Genomic DNA, 20,819 nt, shown 5'->3' on the forward strand with positions numbered 1-20,819 from the left:
CCAGACAAAACACCCCCCTGGCTGGTTTTCCTCCACCCGCTACTGATGTGGCACTAGTCAACGGTGGTTTTGACCTGGGTGGGGCCCTCTTGTCAGGTCTCTCTCTCTCTCCCCAGGTCAGATCTGCCGCCGCCCGAAGGAGCTCGCCTCGGGCCGATCCGCGCCCGAGCCACCCGCGCCCCACCTCCCTCACCGCATCGCCCAGGAGCCGCTGCCATCTCCCCGCCATCGCACCGGCGTCCTGCCAGAGGAGCCCCGTCCTGCGCTGCTGCGGATCGCCCCACCCCTGCGCCGACCCCGCCGGCCACGCCATCCCGCCGCCACGCGAGCACGCCCCGAGTACCCACCGCCGATGGTTGCCACCACCGCCTCGACCTCGTGCACCACCGCCTCCTGCCAACCCCGCCTAGCCCTGCTCTGCTCGTCGGCGCGCCACCGTCCCCTGCCGACCCTGCCGGCCACGCCATCCCGCCGCCGCGCGAGTCCGCCCCGAGTACCCACCGCCTCGACCCCGCACGCCACCGCCTCCTGCCGACCCTGCCTGGCCCTGCCCTGCTCACCGGCGGGTGCAGCGGCAGCTCTATCCCAGCACCACCTGACAAGGGGGGCCCACCCAGGTCAAAACCGCCGTTGACTAGTGCCACGTCATCAGCGGGTGGAGAAAAACCAGCCAGGGGGTGTTTTGTCCGGTTTGGGTTTGTTTGGGGGTAAAAGAAGCCGAAAAATAGATCAAGGGGTAAAGTGAACCACCCACTTTATTCAGGGTAGTAAAATGGACTTTTTTCTTCTCAAAATGATTATCAAGCAGCAGCCCTATGCAATAATTTGACTCATGCTTATCAGTATTTCTTATTTATATCACCAGTCACATATGATCAGCTTAAGCGTTACCAGTATTGAGCATGGCCATATCTGCTTATATTTAGATGTAGTTATGTGACATTCTGGCAAAATTTAGTATTAGCTTTGCTTTGAGGTACAAAATGAGAATAAATGAGTCATGTTTCTATCCATTGTTCTAGATAGGGTATACACTTGTTAGTTTCAGATTCTTTTACCAAAAGGCAGCATATTCTGAAATAAGATATTTGATATCAGTTGTTCATATGTCACATGGATGCAGGTACACCTCAGTCTCACTAAATCATGAAATAGACAAATGGATAAATATTAGGCATCACAAGTACACAACATTCACATCCTCGTGCTACTGACCTTTCTCGTGACTTTGGCTTGTGAGAATGGCAGCATTAACTTCACTTGCCGTCTTTAAGCGTTGAGAAACGTCCAACAGTTCACCATATGGGCAATTTTTTACATCTTCAAAGACCAACAGTGCTACAGTTTTCTCTATTTCCTCCAGAAAGGCTTGCTGCAACATTTCAATAACGAAAAATAATGTCACAACATGGCCGTGCGTAGTGATTAATATAGATTGGTTTGAACTCTTGAGTCCTAACTAAAGTAATAGAGACACTACAACTCACATTTTCTTCGCCTCTTGGTGCAAGTTCTTCTTGAGCAAACTCCAAAGCTTCATTTATCTTCCCCGCACGAATCAACTCTATTAGTTTTTGCTGCTGGAGATGGAAGTATAATTCAGGATTTGTATCCAGAATCTGCATATCAAAATTGAAACCGGGACAAGAAGTCAAAATCTAATTAAGGCAAGCTTTATAGAGTAATCACTTCAAAATATACACATGTGTGCGGCCACACCCAATTGTGAAAAATGCACGATAAAAACCCTACACCGGTTTTATATTACCACACAGAACTTCCCTCAGAAGTATACACAAGATAGCATCCTATTGGATAAAAACAACAGAGCAGGAGTGGTTTTCTAGCTACCAACCAAAGATTTAATTTCTGGTACACACATATCTAGGTTGCATGCAGAAAAAGAGCTAACTTCTAATGAAAAAAACAAACATGGTTCAAAGAGAAACCTCATAACTCACACATATTGGGTTAACACTCTGCTCCACTGTGCTACAGGGTATTTATGAAAAGTGAGAAATCGGTTGCCACCTCATCAATCACCAGCATTGGGTTAAACAATGGTGAACCCAAAGTTTACAACTAATCAATGCCATGCCATATGCTAGTCTGATTGCAATTGTTCTGCTTAAAGTACCAGGTTCTAAGTTCCAACCATGAATCTGGCATACAGTTTTAGGGTTATATACTTATATATGAGAAAGTTGTGCAATTCGTTCAGTTGGAAGCTCCCTTCTCTTCTTTGTACAATTAGTTGTATCCAAAAATCCAAACAAAGACTAGTAACCTGAAGAGCAATAAGTTTCTAGTTCAAAATATTAGTTAACTCAAATTGCCTGGCATATTTCCAGATTGTTCGCATTGTCAGCTACCACAAGGTCCTCATATACACAGCAAAATATCAGGACAGCAGGACCATCGTCCTCATCCATCCTAACTTTCCTGATAATCCAATTTCCAAATCCAAACTAAAATTGCGAGGCGACGGAACCGAACCGTGGGGTTGAGATCGTTGATCTTCTCGATTGCCTCCTGAACATTCCCTGACTGAACCGCTTTTTTCACCTCCATCCGATCCGTGATGGTGGCCAGGTCGATGTCCGCTGCAAACAAAACCGCAGAAACGCCGATTCAGTGTCCATATACCTCGAGCATCACGAGAGATGATGATTCTGGACTCGTGTGGCGGCGAGGCGAGCGGTACGCTGGGTGCCGGACTCGACGCGGAACTTGTCGGCGGCGTCGACGAAGCCCTCGGTGACGAGGAAGTTCATGACGAGGCGGTTCATGTCCTCCTTGCGGATCTTGACGTCGCGGAGCTTGCGCTCCCACTCGTCGCGCGTCACCACCTTCTTGGAGGTCGCCATGGAGGCGGGGGAGTCGATGGAGTCCAGGTCGCGCAGGACGATGCGGGAGAGGAACATCAGATGCGGGGCTGAGGGCGGGAACGGGGTGCTGTCCGCGCCGGTCACGCCTTCGCCATCCGCCAGCGGCCTCGACGAGGGGGTGGCTCGGGGGCTAGGGTTTCGCGGCGGGGAGGCTGGTGGATTGGAAGACTTGGAGAAGCAGAAGAGTGTGGTCGAGGTCGAGGTCGGGGCCGGTGGAACGAGGGGAGCTGTGGGGAGAGTAGTTCTTGTTTTCTTAAGCAACCTCTAGCGAATTTCCTAAATTCCCCACAGTTTAAATATCCGTCAATATAAAGGGGAAGAGGAAATGTACCTCTTATTCGAATCTTACATTCTTAAGAAGTTGATCCCCGCAAAGAGTTGTTGTGAGTTCTGTTTTCTTTAATCCCGAATTTAGACAGAATCAGGTCGTTCCATCAAGCTGGAACATTTACCAAATTTTCGTTCATTTTTTCATATTCTGCTCGCTCAAAGGAAGGTGGGTACATGATTGTCAAACTTCTGGACTGTTAGAGAGGATCCTACAGGTGGACTGCTGGGCGACGTGCTGATAGAGGCGAGGGAGCAAGGCTCCAAATTGGTCGCCTCGGTGGAAAGGAGCGATAAGGCGGAGAGTTGGATCAGAGAAGCAATCGTGCAATCTCTTTCTTCAGGTAAGTCATACTCTGACAACAGTTTGATACTATTGCTGTATATGATTCCTTTCGCTTCAGTTACAGGCTATCACTATCCTGCAGGATGTGGGATGAATCAGAAGTCCCTGTTGTCGACACCAACCGCTTGCAGGTGTCATGCGTGTTTGTCAGAACAGATCTGCAGCTACCCCTATCCTCTCCATATCATGTTCTCCCTACAACTTCTTCACGGAGTACGTTTGATTCTGCCGTCGCGATCCATTTTTTGCCAGTCCACTTCTTAAATCTATAGATTTAAAAATGTTGTACCTAAAACAACATCAGTTGTCTGGCTTGGAAATTTCATGTATTGGTCGATGCAAAGCTTAAATATAGATGTTGTGTTCCAGATACTAAAGCTTGATATGATCTGGCTGTTCTACTGAGATTTTTCTCTTAAATTGTACTCATTACTTCAGAGAAAGATGGATGGTCGTATGTACACCAAGCTGGATCAACAGAGCTTACTACGTTGCATTAACAATACCTTTGTGGTCGTCAACTGAAATGGACCATTTTTTCAAGTATTATTTCATGGATTACTGTTTGCTATGCCATTACTTGGTGGTATGATCTGTATTCCCTTTTTAAATGCATTGTATAATTATGTGTTCTCTATTATCCTTGTTGTTATTTGCTTTTGAATTCTTTCCACCGGTTTGTGTCAATGCTCCCGACACCGTCTATTGATGACACCACACACCACTTGCGGATGCTTCGTTTTCTCCTCAAGCACAACGTGAGCATGCCTTCGCTCTTTGATGACTTTTTAATATGCACCGGAGGCGGAGAACAAACTTGATACACCAAGTGTTTTTGGTGATTCGAGGGTTTCGAGACTGTGTCTGTCATTCGAGTTTGGAAAGTGTCAACTATATTTCAGGGAAGAACATTTAGTGATTGCCAAAATATACATATGCATGTGCAAAATATCAAGTAATGCAACATGCTCATTTTATTTTTTTGTATGCAAGAAATATGTTAGGGCCGTGTATATAAATGTGCTCTAGGTTGTAACAAGTCACAATTTTATGGTGAATTCAATTTATTCTCATGCATCTGAATCACCATTTGATTCACTAATAATGCACACATGGCGCTTCCATTTAGTACATATTTGCTATCACATGTATATAATATAGTTGTCATTTTTTTTCTTGCAACTTATTTTCTTAAAATTCCCGCTGCAACGCGCGGGGTATCTTCTAGTTATTTAGGTGTATAAGCTTTTGGCATGAAAATTAGCGTCATACTAAATCGCCAAGCCAGCCCACCCGAGCATTGTCGGAGCGCCACGAAACCCATGGCCCCTTCTCCCCCTGCCTATTAAGGGCATCTTCATTGGCAACCTGCAAATTTTCTCCAGCATTCGTTCACGGACAAGGGACCAGTTCGCGGACACGGATGCGGGAGACCATCATCCAACCGTAGCCACATACATCCGGCCTCCCTTATTTATTTAAGTCCGCACGATCAATTAGCCGCATACATAGAGTGCGGACGTTCAAATAGCCGCATGCAGCACTAGTTCAAATTTTAAAAAAAATCAGATATTACATCCCAACATTGTTGTCCCCTTTAATCGCTCACTGATACTCAATCAGATATTCCTTCAACTGCTCGTGAGTTGGCCGATGTCCAATTTGTTGATGCATGTGAATAAACTCTTCAAATGTGTCCGGATTCTGGTCTGGAAGTTGGATAGGATCATCCATGTTCTTAAATTCTAGAGCTGCAGCAACATCGTCACCCTCATCCTCGACGATCATGTTGTGCATGATCACACAACATGTCATCACCTTTCATAAGGTCTCTAAAACCCATTGTTTAGCAGGTCCACGAACAGCTGCAAAATGGGCCTGCAGAACTCCAAATGCCCTCTCGACATCCTTTGTAGCTGCTTCTTGTCTTTGGACAAAGTGAGCCTTTTTTCTGGCCAACTGGGTTAGAGATAGTGCTGACAAAGGTAGCCCATGGAGGATAGATACCGTCAACCAGATAGTAACACATGTTGTACTCATGTCCATTGAAAGTATATAGTGGCAAGGAGGAGCTTTTCCTCCAGTCAGCCTCGCAAACAACGATGATCGTTGCAGCACATTGATGTCATTGTGATACCCGGGCATGCCAAAAAAGCGTGCCAAATCCAAAGATCCTGTAATGCAACTGCTTCAAGAATGATTGTGGGCTTCTTAACATGACCATGATATTGCCCTTGTAAAGCCTTCGACGGTTCTTTCATTTCCAATGCATGTCGTCAAGAGATCCAAGCAAACATGGCCACCCTCTTGCTTCCGAGATTGCCAAGAGCCTCTCGGTGTCCGCCACATTTGGTTCTCTCAGGTACTGAGGTCCGAACACCTCGACCACGACAGTTGAAAACCTGACCATGGCATCTCCGCATGTGCTCTCAGACAACTGTAGGTGCTCGTCCCAAAAATCAGTGGTCGTGCCATATGCAAGCATCTGTAGTGCGATCGTGCACTTCTGGTAACCAGGGAAGCCAATCGTTCCCACGACGTCCTTCTTCAAGACGAAGTAGTTGAAGGAAATATGCCCTAGAGGCAATAATAAAGTTATTATTTATTTCCTCGTATCATGATAAATGTTTATTATTCATGCTAGAATTGTATTAACCGGAAACATAATACATGTGGGAATACATAGACAAACATAGTGTCACTAGTATGCCTCTACTTAACTAGCTCGTTGATCAAAGATGGCTGAGTTTCCTAGCCATAGACATTAGTTGTCATTTGATTAACGGGATCACATCATTAGGAGAATGATGTGATTGACTTGACCCATTTCTGTTAGCTTAGCACTTGATCGTTTAGTTTACTGTTATTGCTTTCTTCATGACTTATACATGTTCCTATGACTATGAGATTATGCAACCCCCGATTACCGGAGGAACACTTTGTGTGCTACCAAACGTCACAACGTAACTGGGTGATTATAAAGGTGCTCTACAGGTGTCTCCGATGGTACTTGTTGAGTTGGCATAGATCGAGATTAGGATTTGTCACTCCGATTGTCGGAGAGGTATCTCTGGGCCCTCTCGGTAATGCACATCACTATAAGCCTTGCAAGCAATGTGACTAATGAGTTAGTTGCGGGATGATGCATTACAGAACGAGTAAAGAGACTTGACGGTAACGAGATTGAGCTAGGTATTGAGATACCGACGATCGAATCTCGGGCAAGTAACATACCGATGACAAAGGGAACAACGTATATTGTTATGCGGTTTGACCGATAAAGATCTTCGTAGAATATGTAGGAACCAATATGAGCATCCAGGTTCCGCTATTGGTTATTGACCGGAGACGTGTCTCGGTCATGTCTACATAGTTCTCGAACCCGTAGGGTCCGCACGCTTAAAGGGGAGTCCTACTCCTACTAGGAGGAGGACTCCCCCCTCCTTGGCGCGCCCCAAGGGCCGGCCGGCCTCTCCCCTTGCTCCTTTATATACGGGGGCAGGGGGCATCCTAGGACACACAAGTTGATCATTGATCTCTCCCAACCGTGTGCGGTGCCCCCCTCCACCATAATCCACCTCGGTCATATCGTAGCGGTGCTTAGGCAAAGCCCTGCGTCAGTAGCTTCATCAACATCGTCATCACGCCGTCGTGCTAACGAAACTCTCCCTCGAGCTCTACTGGATCATGAGTTCACAGGATGTCACCGAGCTGAACGTGTGCTGAACGCGGAGGTGCCGTACGTTCGGTACTGAGGATCGGTCGATCGTGAAGACGTATGACTACATCAACCGCGCTGTCATAACGCTTCCGCTTAACGGTCTACGAGGGTACGTGGACGACACTCTCCCCTCTCGTTGCTATGCATCACCATGATCTTGCGTGTCCGTAGGAATTTTTTTGAAATTACTACGTTCCCCAACAGTAGTCATCATAGGACTAGACGTCATGGTACAAACGATCAAAGACAGTCTTGTGCATCCTAAAACGCCGGCGAAAATGGTCGGCGAAGAGTGCATCTGGGGCAAAGTAGTCGGCCATCAGTGTCAAATGGTCGCATGCCCTGTTGCGATTGAGCACTCGATGAGCCTTGATCGAGCCCTTGAAATTGAGAACATGATCCTCCGCACGCTCCGTGTCTTCAAGGACCGCCAACATCATCGCTGTCTCATCCGAGTACTCCTCATCGGATGACTCAACATAGTGCTCGTATATGTACTACAAATCGAAATCCATTGCTAGAAAGAAGGGAAACTGTTTTTAGCTCCGACAATTCATCGAACAGTTGCCGGGCATGATGAGTATAACACTAGCGGATGGTACCTGGCGGGGCGGTCATGGGATAGGGGTTGAACGGCGACGAAGGAGAAGCGGGGTGGAGACTGGCTAGAATGTTGGAGGTGATGGAGACGTAGAGTTCCGGCAACGGTGTGGCGTGACGGTCGGGGTAGTGGAGCAACGGTGTAAGTGCATCAAGTGCCCCCTTAGTGGTTTTGGAGTATTAAAGACAAATAGGTTGAGGGACTAATGTGTTTGTGAGTGTACACAGGAGTTGTAGTCCCTGAAGATTTGGTTTAACCTACGGAAGACGACCCCTAAAATGTATTTCTTCAAGTGAAGAAATTGGTATGACCTTTGAAGAATTGATGCGAGACTTTGAAGCTTGAAGACTTTGTTTTTATAGTTTCTTCCTTCTTATTTTGAGTCATAAGAAAAACTGTACTGTTAAAGTGGGTCTTGGTGAAACTTGTTTTACATTGTCGAAGTGATGCTCAAACCTATACATACACAAGCCGCCTCGAGTGAAGCCTTTGGAAATCTCTGGAACAGTTGACGACTTTGCTAGCGACAATGACGAAATTCATCTGGTCGCTGACGAATTTGGTCATGCTGAGGAGTTAGGATTTCGCCAGTGCGATCTGCCTATCGTGAGGAAATTGAGTGCCACAACGAAATTAAGAGTTCAATTTTCCAACCCTTGCTGCATCATGTGCCAACTGTCGAGTGGATCCTTATCCTGACAACGGTCATGTCTAGAAGGGGCATTTATGACAACTCATGTCGGGTTGCCCCCTGGCTATAAATAGCCACCCACTACAACCACTTGTTGGTTGACTGCTCTAGAGAGAACTTAACACTTGTGAGAGCAACCTTTTCTCTGACGACTTTGTGATAAACCTAGGTGAGGAAAACCCAACCAAAGCCAAAGTGATTACATCACTAAAGAGATTGATTTGTGTGATCTGACGCCTGTTACCTTTAAAGACTGTCATTCTTCTAGACAGTTAGGCGTCATGTTCTGAGCACCCAAAAGTAACTGTGGTGTGCCGGTGAACAAGTCTGTGAAGGTTTTGGAAGTCTACCTTGAAGACTTACCATGAGTGATTAGGCGAGGTCTAAGTGACCTTGGGTCAAGAGGAATACGTTGAGGACTAAGTGTCCTCTGAGTTCATATCAGCCGCCTCAACCAGACGTACAGTTGATACAGAAGAACCGGACTACCAAATAGTTGTGTCTTCACCGAGCCTACCTGGTTTCAAATTCCTCACCCTTTACTTTACGTATTTTCGCTGCTGAAGAATTTGTGATCTACCTTCTAAAGAATTTGAACTAAAGACTTTCATCATGTTGTTTTTCATTTCTTCAGTTCATCTTCCTCATGCTTGTATGTGTCTATAATTACATGTTCTTCACCTGTATGTATCTTGTATGCATGCTTTCTATATCTGTGATGACTAAGTTCCCTAGTGTTTCTATTTCTTCACTCTGATCTTCGTCAAATTCCTTAGAGTCTGGCAAATTTCTAAAAATCTCCCATTCACCCCCGCCCTCTGGGAGTAAACCTGCACTTTCAGACGACGAAGGCAAGAGAGAAAAAAGGAAGGAGAGAAAATGGGGAGGATGGATTCGCAGGGTCTGGAAAGGATTTTGGGTGGGCGGGGGTGTCGGAGTCCTACATGTCTGGTGTCTGGACTCCGGAAAGCTCCCCCACGTTTTTCTCCAGTTTGCGGGAGAAAACGCGTCTGGACCGCCCCGCGGACCGATACAAGCCCACGTTGGATGGCTTCCGCGGTCCGGACAATGCAGTCTAGACGGATGCGGGCGGTTTGCGGGTCCGCCTTGGAGATGCCCTAACCCCCACCCCCTCCCTGAGGCCTACCCTTGCTGTAAGGGCATTTTTATCCCTTAGTTGGTTTTGGTGATTGATGACAATGCTTTTGCGGACTAATCATGTGCATCGAATATTTCAGATATATTGACTAGGCACAAGATGATTTGGTTCCCCTCGAAGGCTATGGAAGACGGCGTTTCTCTTCGTTTCTTTTCGGTGGTATTGAGTCGTAGGGAAGCCGTACTATTAAAAGGGGGTCAGCGTTGGAAAGGTTGGGTGGATTCATCACGTACACATCTTCCTTTGCACCTCCTTTTCTCTAGCCTTTGGAGTATCCTATGTTTTCCTTGTCTATACAAATATTTCTCTTGCTTGCTGAACTAGGGCGTGCAGTAGTACTGCTCCTTAGAGCGGTAGTACCGCGAGACCTTGCGGTAGTACCGCCTGCTGGTGCAGTAGTACCGCAAGGGCCCACGGTAGTACCGCTCCTAGTAAGCGGTAGTACCGTGGTATCTGACTTAGTTCCGCAAGTACGCGGCAGTAAGGGGTGGATGTAATTTTTTACATCCGTGCCTCGCGCGGTAGTACCGCTGCTAGCTTACGATACTACCGCGTCGGGTTTTTGCATCGACTCCAACTCTGCGGAAGTAGCCACGGATGTAATTTTTTTATATCCGTGCCTTCCCATCTCTGGACAGCCCCTGCCTTGCGGTAGTACCGCAAGGGGGAGCGGTAGTACCGCGCCAGCAGTACTACCGCCCTCTGCTTTAGTGCATTTTAGGCAGTTCTGGTCTCTGTTGCGTGGGCGGTAGTACCGCGGGGCCCTACGGTAGTACCGCGTGCCCTTGCGGTAGTACCGCGCCTCAGGTACGGGAGTACCGCGTTGCGCAGGCTGAGTTGGTGGATAACGGTTGGATTTGTTCTTCCACTATATAAGGGGTGTCTTCCTCCTCTAGTTGGCTACCTCTTCCACCTCCAAGCTCCATTGTTGCTCCAAGCTCCATTTTCGCCCGATCTCCTTCCCTAGCCAATCAAACTTGTTGATTCTCTAGGGATTGGTTGAGAAGGCCCCGATCTACACTTCCACCAAGAGAAATTTGAATCCCCCCACTAATCCCTTGTGGATCTTGTTACTCTTGGGTGTTTGAGCACCCTAGACGGTTGAGGTCACCGCGGAGCCATAGTCCATTGTGGTGAAGCTTCGTGGTATCGTTGGGAGCCTCCAATTAAGTTGTGGAGATTGCCCCAACCTTGTTTGTAAAGGTTCGGTCGCCGCCTCCAAGGGCACCAATAGTGGAATCACGGCATCTCGCATTGTGTGAGGGCGTGAGGAGAATACGGTGGCCCTAGTGACTTCTTGGGGACCATTGTGCCTCCACACCGCTCCAACGGAGACGTACTTCCTCTCAAAGGGAAGGAACTTCGGTAACACATCCTCGTCTTCACCGGCTCCACTCTTGGTTATCTCGTGCCTTTACTTGTGCAAGCTTATTTGTGATTTATCTCTTGCTTGCGTGTGTGCTTATTGTTGTTGCATCATATAGGTTGCTCACCTAGTTGCATATCTAGACAACCTACTTTGATGCAAAGTTTAAATTGGTAAAGAAAAGCTAAAAATTGTTAGTTGCCTATTCACCCCCCCTCTAGTCAACTATATCGATCCTTTCAATTGCTATCAGAGCCTCATCTCTTTATTAAGGACTTTACCGTCCGAAGAGTATGGTTGACATCGTAGACGGTGTGGAGGAGCACTCCGGTGTGAATCCGGTCTCGTCTACGGGAGATGGTGGAACCGCGATCTCTTGTGAGGAATTCAATGTGGCGTTGGACACATTGAAAACCTCCATGACGACCGAGGTCGAAAGCATGTTTAATAAATTCTTAGAAGGGCTTAAACTTTCCACCGCACCGTTGAAAGTGGGTGATCCCGCTAACAAGGTGACGGATGCTACCTCCGACAAGGGGGAAGCTACTAGCGAGAAAGCTCCTTCTTCTAGTGGTAAAAATGGCACCGGCATCTTTGCCCATGTGGAACCTCCACTTGTCTATGGTGGACCGCTTCCTTCCACTCATTTGAATCATGCCGGACCGGCCCCTAAGATTGAGAAGAATGTAGAATTTGATTCTTGGGTCTATCATTTTAAGCGTCATTTAAATCATGTGAACACTAAGCTTTGGAGAATCATTGAAGAAGGTTTCTATCCGCATGACCGAAGTAACTTCACTCCTAGAGAAGCCGTGGATAATCAATTCAATGAGAATGCTCTCTTCATCATCCAAGAAGTAATCCCACCCGAAGATCTTCCTCATCTCCGGCCCTACACCATGGCCAAAGATGCTTGGCACCAAGTGGTTTCCCTCTATCGGGGAAGCGCAAGCATTCAACGCTCCAACTATGAAGTGGTGCAAGATGAAGCCGATGAGTTTGCAATGAAAGAAGATGAAGAACCTCGTGAGCTTTATCGGAGAGTAACTAAACTCGCGGTCTCTCTCTGAGATCATGGAAGTAAGGACACGGACGACAATTGGATCAAGCACAAATTCCTCAAGGCAATGATGCCCTACCACAAAGCCATGTCCTCCATCATTCGTCAAAGGCCGGACTTCCACACCTTGTCCTCAAGTGAAGTGTTGGACGAGTTCGTTGCTATGAGCATCTTGGACAAGACCGCCGACAATGCGGTTCTTCGCTCTCAAAGAGTAAAGAAGCCCAACCTTGATCTAAAGGCCAAGGTCAGTATGGAGGAAGAGGATGAAGAGGAAGAAGAGGAGAGCAACCTCGAAGATACGAAGTATGCCTATCATGTACACATGGCGCTTGCTTCAAGGAAATTTTGGAGCAAGAAGAACTCAAGGCCCAACTTCAACAAGAACAATTCAAGTGGCGCAAAGGGCAAGCAACGAGTGAGGACTTGCTTCAATTGTGGCAATGTGAGCCACTTTGTTGTGGAGTGCCCTTATGAGAAGAGGGAAGACAATGGTGGCAAGCTCATCCGAAAGGACAAGGCCAAGTCGTTCCCCAACAAGAGCAACTTCACCAAGAAGACTCCTCCCAAGGCATTGGTGGTACAAGAAGAGTACAATGAGGATGATGACGATGAGGAAGATGGTGAGTCGGTTGCCATGGCCTTCGTTGCCATTGCGACGACTCCATGGGTGTCTCTCTTTGACTCACCCAATGAGAACATCACCGCCAAGTGCCTCATGGCTAAAGCCACCAACAAGGTAACCCCCAACATCAAAACTACCATCATTAATCATCCTTCTTCGGATAGCATTGATGAACATGAGGGGACAAATGTGGAAGAGAATGAGTTTGAGACCTTTATGGGTAAACTCAAGGGTAAATCCAAGAAGCACTTTGTTGCTCTCTTGGAACAACTTGGTGAAGCCAATGACATGATCGAGGCTCACGAAGATACCATCTCTAAGATGGAAGGGCATAGTCGTGACTATGCCGATGAGATTTCGGATTTTTCCAATGCTCTTGACGAAGAGCGTGGTCTTCGTTTGGCTCTTGAGGAGTCACACAACGATGATCATGCTAAGTTAAAGAAAGATCTTGATCATGCTCTTGTTGTTTCTCGTGTGCTAAACTCCGAGAAGGCAAAGCTTCGGGTTGATCTTGCTAGACTCAAAGAGGAGTTTGACATTATTGACAAGGCTCACAAAGTCTTGAAGGGTGTTCATGCTAGCCTCAAGGAGTCTCATGATCAACTCCAAGTAAAGCTAACCAAGGAGAAAGCCACCTTTCCTCATATGGTGTTAATTGATAATGCAAATGCTACTAACCCTTGTTGTGAGCATGTGCATCTTGTTGAGGAGAATGCTAAGTTGAAGGAGCAACCTGAGAAAGGCCTTGTGTCATGCATACAAGGTGAGAAGAACCTCAACGACCTTTTGAGCAATCAAAAGGAAGTTGTGGCCAAGGAGGGGATTGGGTTCGCACCCAAGCCCAAGAACAAGAAGAAGAATGACAAGACCAAACGACCTCCTCCTCTCAAGCAAACTTTTGTGAAGGAGGGAGAGGGTGCTTCCAAGGAGAAGAAGAACAATGCGAAGGGTGGCGGTGTCAAGAAGGGCAATGCCACCCCTTCCAACAAAGCCGGCGACTTTAATCCTTCTTATGTGTTATGCCATGCTAGTGATGGGCATGTTTATGCCAAATTTGTTGGTTCTCCTCATGAGTATATTGAATGGTCTATTTGGGTTCCTAAGACCCTTGTTACTAACATCAAAGGACCCATTACAAAATGGGTACCTAAAACCAAGCATTGATCTCTTGTAGGTGTTTGCTTCCGGTGGGGGATCATGGTTGCTCGATAGTGGAGCTACAAATCATATGACCGGAAGCAAGGACTTGGTGGTGGACGTGCACAAGATTCCATCTATGCCCACCAATGTTGAGTGGGGTGATGCCTCGTCTTCTAAGGTATTGGGACTCGGCAAAGTTGTCATTTCTCATGATCTCACGATCGAGAAGGTCATGCTTGTTGAGTCCCTTGCATACAATTTACTTTCCGTTCGTCAACTTGCAATCATGGGCTTTGCCACTTTCTTTGATATTGATACCGTGGCCCTCTTGTGGAGCAAGACTCTTAAAGTAGCCTTTGTTGGGCATGTCGAGAACGGTCTCTATGTGATTAACTTTTCGGAACGACCCACTAAGACCGCGACATGCCTAATGGCTAAAGTTGACGTGGGATGGCTTTGGCATCGCCGTTTAGCCCATGTCAATATGAGATCTTTGCAAAGTCTTCTCAAGGGGGACCATGTCCGTGGACTAACGAATGTTAGTTTTGCTAAAGATCGTGCTTGCAGTGCTTGTATCGAAGGAAAGCTACATGAGAAGGCTCACCCTCCCACGACTATCATTTACTCGAAGAGGCCTTTGGAGCTCCTTCACTTGGATCTCTTTGGGCCTCCATCCTTTGATAGTCTTGGGGTAGGAAGTATTGCTTGGTGATTGTGGATGACTATTCAAGATACACTTGGGTGTATTTCTTCAAGAGGAAGAGCGAGACCCAACAAACCGTCATTGACTTTGCAAATGAAGCCCAACGTCAACACAATGCAAAGATCTTGACAATAAGAAGTGACAACGGCACCGAGTTCAAGAACTACACCTTGGATGAGTTTCTTAGTGATGAGGGGATCAAGCATCAATATTCCGCACCTTACACCCCTCAACAAAATGGTGTTGTGGAGAGGAAGAACCGGACGTTGATGGATGCGGCAAGGACCATGATGGAGGAGTTCAAGTCTCCATACAACTTTTGGGCCGAAGCCATCAACACCGCGTGTCATGCATCCAATCGGCTCTACCTCCGCAAGGGCTTGAATAAGACTCCATATGAGATACTCACCGGTAACAAGCCCAACCTCAAGTACTTTAGGGTGTTCGGGTGTAAGTGTTTCATTCTCAAGAAAGGTGTTCGGTTGTCTAAATTTGAGGCTAGAGCTTATGAGGGCATATTTGTTGGTTATGCTACAAACTCTCATGCTTACCGTGTCCTCAATAGATCCACGGGACTTATTGAGGAGACGTGTAACGTGGAGTTTTATGAGAATAACGGCTCCCAAGTGGAGCAAAGTGGCACTTGTGATGTAGGTGATGAAATTCCTCCTCAAGCCATAAGAAGAATGGGTGTTGGTTTTATCCTACCCATTGAGGAACCCCTTGTGGCCGAAGGAGAAGGACAATGCTCCACTCAAGCGGAGTCATCACCAACCCAAGGCCCACACGCTTCCGAAGAACAAAGTGAAGGCCCTCAACCTCATGAACAAGACCAAGGGCAAGATCATGCTCAAGACGGTGCTGACACACCAATTGATGCCCAAGGTCAAGTTCTCTCCTCCGAGCAAGTTCAAGATCAAGAACAAGTTCAAGACGACGCTCAAGATGATCAAGTGACCGCTCCTCAACTCACCACCGAGGAGGAATTGGAGCGTCGTGCCACCAAGATTGCATCCAAGCTCTCCACCAAGGGTCATCTCATGAAGAATGTGCTTGGAAGCATTCAAAAGGGGGTAAGCACTCGTAGACAATTGGCAAACTATTGTGAACATCACGCGTTTGTCTCTTGTGTTGAACCCCAAAAGGTATATGAAGCACTCGAAGATCCGGATTGGCTTAATGCCATGCATGAAGAACTCAACAACTTCGAGTACAACAAGGTGTGGAGATTAGTGCCAAGGCCAACGGGGAACCACAATGTCATTGGAACCAAGTGGATATTCAAGAACAAGCAAGATGCTCATGGGACCATCATCCGCAACAAGGCACGATTGGTGGCACAAGGCTACTCCCAAGTAGAGGGTATCGACTACGGTGAAACCTTTGCTCCCGTTGCTCGCCTTGAATCTATTCGTTTGTTGATTGCTTATGCTTCTCATCACAACTTTAAGTTGCAACAAATGGATGTGAAGAGTGCTTTTCTTAATGGTCCTATTAATGAGTTGGTTTATGTCAAACAACCCCCCGGGTTCGAGGATCCCTACTTTCCCGATCATGTGTATCAACTCGATAAGGCACTCTATGGCCTTAAACAAGCCCCACGTGCGTGGTATGACCACCTTACCGAGTTGTTACAAGATCGTGGGTTTGAAGTTGGGCTAATCGACCCCACTCTTTTTACTAAGAAGGTTAAATGAGAGTTGTTTGTGTGCCAACTATATGTTGATGACATTATCTTTGGTTCCCCTAACAAAGCTTTCAATGAGGAATTTGCCGCACTCATGACCTCAAAGTTCAAGATGTCTTCCATGGGAGAGTTGAAGTTCTTTCTCGGTTTCGTAGTAAAGCAAAGAAGAGAAGGAACCTTCATCAACCAAGCCAAATACACTCAAGACATGCTCAAGAGATTCAAGCTAAGTGATGTCAACCCGGCGTCCACTCCAATGCCCACCAAGTGCCAACTTGACATCGATACCAATGGTAAAGCGGTGGATCAAAAGGTATATCGCTCCATGATTGGTTCCTTCCTTTACCTTTGTGCATCTAGACCGGATATCATGTTGAGTGTGGGAATTTGTGCACGGTTTCAAGCCACACCTAAGGAAAGCCACTTTGTGGCGGTCAAGCGAATCTTTCGACATTTGGCTCATACCCCAAACTTTGGCTTATGGTACCCAAGAGGAGCAAACTTCAAGCTTGTAGGGTATTCGGACTCCGATTGGGCGGGAGACAAAGTGGATAGGAAGTCCACTTCCGGAGGGTGCCAATTCCTTGGTTGCTCTTTGGTAAGTTGGTCTTCTAAAAAGCAAAGTTGTGTGTCTCTCTCGTCCACCGAAGCGGAGTATGTGGCGGCCAGCAGTTGTTGTGCACAACTCTTATGGATGAGGCAAACTTTAAAGGATTACGGTGTCATTTGTGACAAAGTGCCTCTTTGGTGTGATAATGAAAGTGCCATCAAGATTTCTCTCAACCCCGTGCAACACTTCAAGACGAAGCATATTGAGATTCGGTATCACTTCATCCGAGATCACATTAGGCGAGGGGAGATCGAGCTCAACTACGTCAACACCCATGATAACCTTGCAGATATTTTCACGAAGCCTTTGGATGAAGCAAGATTTCGCGAGTTAAGGCATGAGCTAAATATCATTGATTTGAGCAATGTTGTTTGAACCCTTGCACACCCCACCACACTCAACTTGTTGTCTAATCTAGGTGTAGGCATGGACATAGGGGGAGTGTTGTTCTCTCAATGAACTCTCCCTCCCCCCATTATGCATAAAGTTATCAACTCTTTCACATTAGCCATTTTTGATGCTACTTGTGCTTCAAAGACGAGTTTTGGTCATGGGCCCAAGGATAATTCTTCGCGGTGCCATACCAATTGACTCAAACATAGGTGGCTCCGGCCACCGCCCTCTCCTTGGAGAGTTTGTGTCTCGTTTTTGGTCTGTGTTGTCTCTTGCCTCTCTTCCCTCGTGCCGAGCTTGTGCTTATGGTGTCCAGTGTGTTAGCTCTTTGGTGTGGTCTCTCGCTTGAAGGTTCCGTGCTTCGGTGTTCTCTCTTTTGGTTGAAACTATCTTTTCTTGAGCTCACGGTACTACCGCGGCCTGCCACGGTACTACCGCAAAGGGGGGCGCAGTACTTCCGCACCCAGCGCGGCAGTAATTTTTTACTGCCGCCTGGGGGAGCGGTACTACGGCCTCGGTGCGGTACTTCTGCCCGGGCGGTACTACCGCAATGACGTGCGATACTACCGCGTGAGGAGCGCACGGTACTTCTGCACCCAGCGCGGCAGTAATTTTTTACTGCCGCCTAGGGGAGCGGTACTAAAGTCACGGTGCGGTACTTCCGCCCGGGGCGGTAGTACCACGATGACGTGCGGTACTACCGTGCGGTCGAGGGCACGTGGGGGGTTAAACACGGGCAGGGGGAGTTCTAACTCCCCCATACCCATTCGTCTCTCTCCCCACTCCGTCTCTCTCTCTCTCGCTCAAGAACGGCACCGGAGGTCCTCGCCGGATCTCCATCTCCGGCCGCTCTCCTCGGATTCCGACCGGTGGGATCGTTCCCCACCACTCCCTCTTGCCATGGAACAAGGTTTCTCCCCAATCCCTCCCTGTTTCTTGTTCGTCTTGTTGCTTTTAGGTTTTGGGGAGATGCAAGTTGTTCTTGAGATTTTAGGCCAAATCTATGCAAGAGTAGGACGTAAGAGAGTAGTTTTGTGTAGTGATGGTACTTGCTATAGTTGTCCCGTGATGGATTTGATCGACCATAGTACCGCGTGTTGACACGGTTGTGCTCAGATCTCCGTGGCCATTTCAGATCTGCAACCGTGCGGTACTACCGCTCTTTAGGTGCGGTACTACTGCACGTCCGGTACTACCGCCCTGCTGGTGCGGTACTACCGCGTCTACGGTACTACCGCTCCTTGGAGTTGTACTACCGCACGTGGCGCAACACACGATACTACCGTTGTCTCAAATCCCTCTTGTGGCACTTCTCACGTGCCATGTCTACTTGTTTTACGTGCTTTGCTGTGGTCTTTGCATTGATCCTTCTCGCGTTTCGTGCGTGTTTGTTTTGTGGTGTGTGTTTTAGGTGGTGGCTCAGGTGCTCCGGCTCGTCGCTCCAATCCAAGCCGTGACACGGGATCCAAGCGTATGCGCAACACAGAGGCAGCAGAGGGCTCCAATGCCCCCCAACACATAACCAAGACCACCGCCACCAAAGAGAAGGAACCCGCCATGGGTATGGATGAGATACTGCTTGCTGAGTTCATCTCTCGGAGGAAGATCAATCCATATGGAAACCCTCGTGCCAACTTTCGAGGGAATGAGCTATTCTGGACCAAGCAGCAGAATCTCATTTATCTGGATGTCATCAAGGCCAAGCAAAACACCTATGTGGAGGTGAAGTGGATCAACATGCATCACATGCGAAAAGAGGCGCACCGGGAATACTTTGGTGAGGCTTTAGACCTAGTGGAGAAATTTGGCATTGAGCATATCATCTCATTCCACCAAGACTATGATCCTGAGATCCTTGCTCAGTTCTTTGCCTCGGTGCATTTTCATCCCAATGAGGAAAGGACCATGACTTGGATGACCAATGGTCGGCAGCTGACTGCTACTTGGAAGGAATTCATGACTTTGCTTGGGGTTCCGGATGAGGGGCTCGCCACACCCCAAGGTGTTCGCCCTCATGCCAATCCTGAGTCTGCCAACAAGAACAAGCTTATGCCCTTCTATGTGGAGAAGAAGCTCTCCAATGGCAAGTCATCTTGGTTACTCAACTCCTTTCTTGACATCACGCACCAGATCTTCCGCAACACTCTCTTCCCACGCATTGGGGACAAGGACAAGGTGCATGCCTATCTTGTGGATATGATGCTCCTGTGTGAAGATGCTCGCAACTCTCAGACACTACCACTTGATGTCTCACATATCATGTGGCATGAGCCTCGGTTTGCGGTCTACAACCGCAAGGTCCCCATCTATGGACCTTATCTGTTTCAGTTGATCTCGGCTACTTGGGAGCGGGTCTACCCTCAGGATGAGTTTGAGGCCCCTGGTTGGATCCGGCATGAGCCCATCAACCTCCGTATCAAGCCTCAGTGGGCCAACACTACCTCTCGTGCTGATACTGCGGCTGCCATGGACGTGGATGCAAATGAAGATGAGGAGGAGGCAGCAGACGAGGACAGCTCTGAGGGTTACATCCCTCCCACCTCTGAGCCTTCTTGGGCTAAGCGACTGAAGAACAAGATGAAGGTTTTGTTCTGTATGCAGGCAAAGGGGCAGTACCAGACCCATGTGGCTTCCAAGGAGACTCGCCACCGCGACAAGCGGATTTTCAGGACCTTTGGCGAGAACATATCTAGCGGGTCAGAGGTGCACATCACCCCAGAGGCAGAATGGATGCGCTGTTGGAAATATGCCCTAGAGGCAATAATAAAATGGTTATTATTATATTTCCTTGTTCATGATAATTGTATATTGTTCATGCTAAAATTGTATTGATAGGAAACTCAGATACATGTGTGGATACATAGACAACACCATGTCCCTAGTAAGCCTCTAGTTGACTAGCTCGTTGATCAATGGATGGTTACGGTTTCCTGACCATGGACATTGGATGTCGTTGATAACGGGATCACATCATTAGGAGAATGATGTGATGGACAAGACCCAATCCTAAGCCTAGCACAAGATCGTGTAGTTCGTTTGCTAAGAGCTTTTCTAATGCCAAGTATCATTTCCTTAGACCATGAGATTGTGCAACTCCCGGATACCGTAGGAATGCTTTGGGTGTACCAAACGTCACAACGTAACTGGGTGGCTATAAAGGTGCACTACAGGTATCTCCGAAAGTGTCTGTTGGGTTGGCACGAATTGAGACTAGGATTTGTCACTCCGTGTAAACGGAGAGGTATATCTGGGCCCACTCGGTAGGACATCATCATAATGTGCACAATGTGACCAAGGAGTTGATCACGGGATGATGTGTTACGGAACGAGTAAAGAGACTTGCTGGTAACGAGATTTGAACAAGGTATCGGGATACCGACGATCGAATCTCGGGCAAGAAACATACCGATAGACAAAGGGAATTGTATACGGGATTGATTGAATCCCCGACATCGTGGTTCATCCGATGAGATCATCATGGAACATGTGGGAGCCAACA

The 20,819-nt window shown here is 47.5% G+C and overlaps 1 protein-coding gene across 1 annotated transcript in view; it reads right to left on the reverse strand.

Annotated features, from left to right (window-relative positions):
- Positions 1–3,128, reverse strand: part of LOC123098136 (protein GID8 homolog) — a 4,057-nt gene extending 929 nt beyond the window's left edge. Inside the window, exons 1-4 of the mRNA XM_044520035.1 lie at positions 2,705–3,128; positions 2,497–2,603; positions 1,488–1,619; positions 1,216–1,372 (exon numbers count right to left, since the gene is read on the reverse strand). Of these exons, the coding sequence (XP_044375970.1) occupies positions 1,216–1,372; positions 1,488–1,619; positions 2,497–2,603; positions 2,705–2,924 (616 nt within the window). The 5' untranslated portion in view covers positions 2,925–3,128. The remainder of the gene's footprint in view (positions 1–1,215; positions 1,373–1,487; positions 1,620–2,496; positions 2,604–2,704) is intronic.
- Between the last annotated feature and the right edge of the window lie 17,691 nt (positions 3,129–20,819).

This window comes from Triticum aestivum, chromosome 4D (assembly GCF_018294505.1).
Source record: "Triticum aestivum cultivar Chinese Spring chromosome 4D, IWGSC CS RefSeq v2.1, whole genome shotgun sequence".
NCBI lineage: Eukaryota > Viridiplantae > Streptophyta > Magnoliopsida > Poales > Poaceae > Triticum > Triticum aestivum.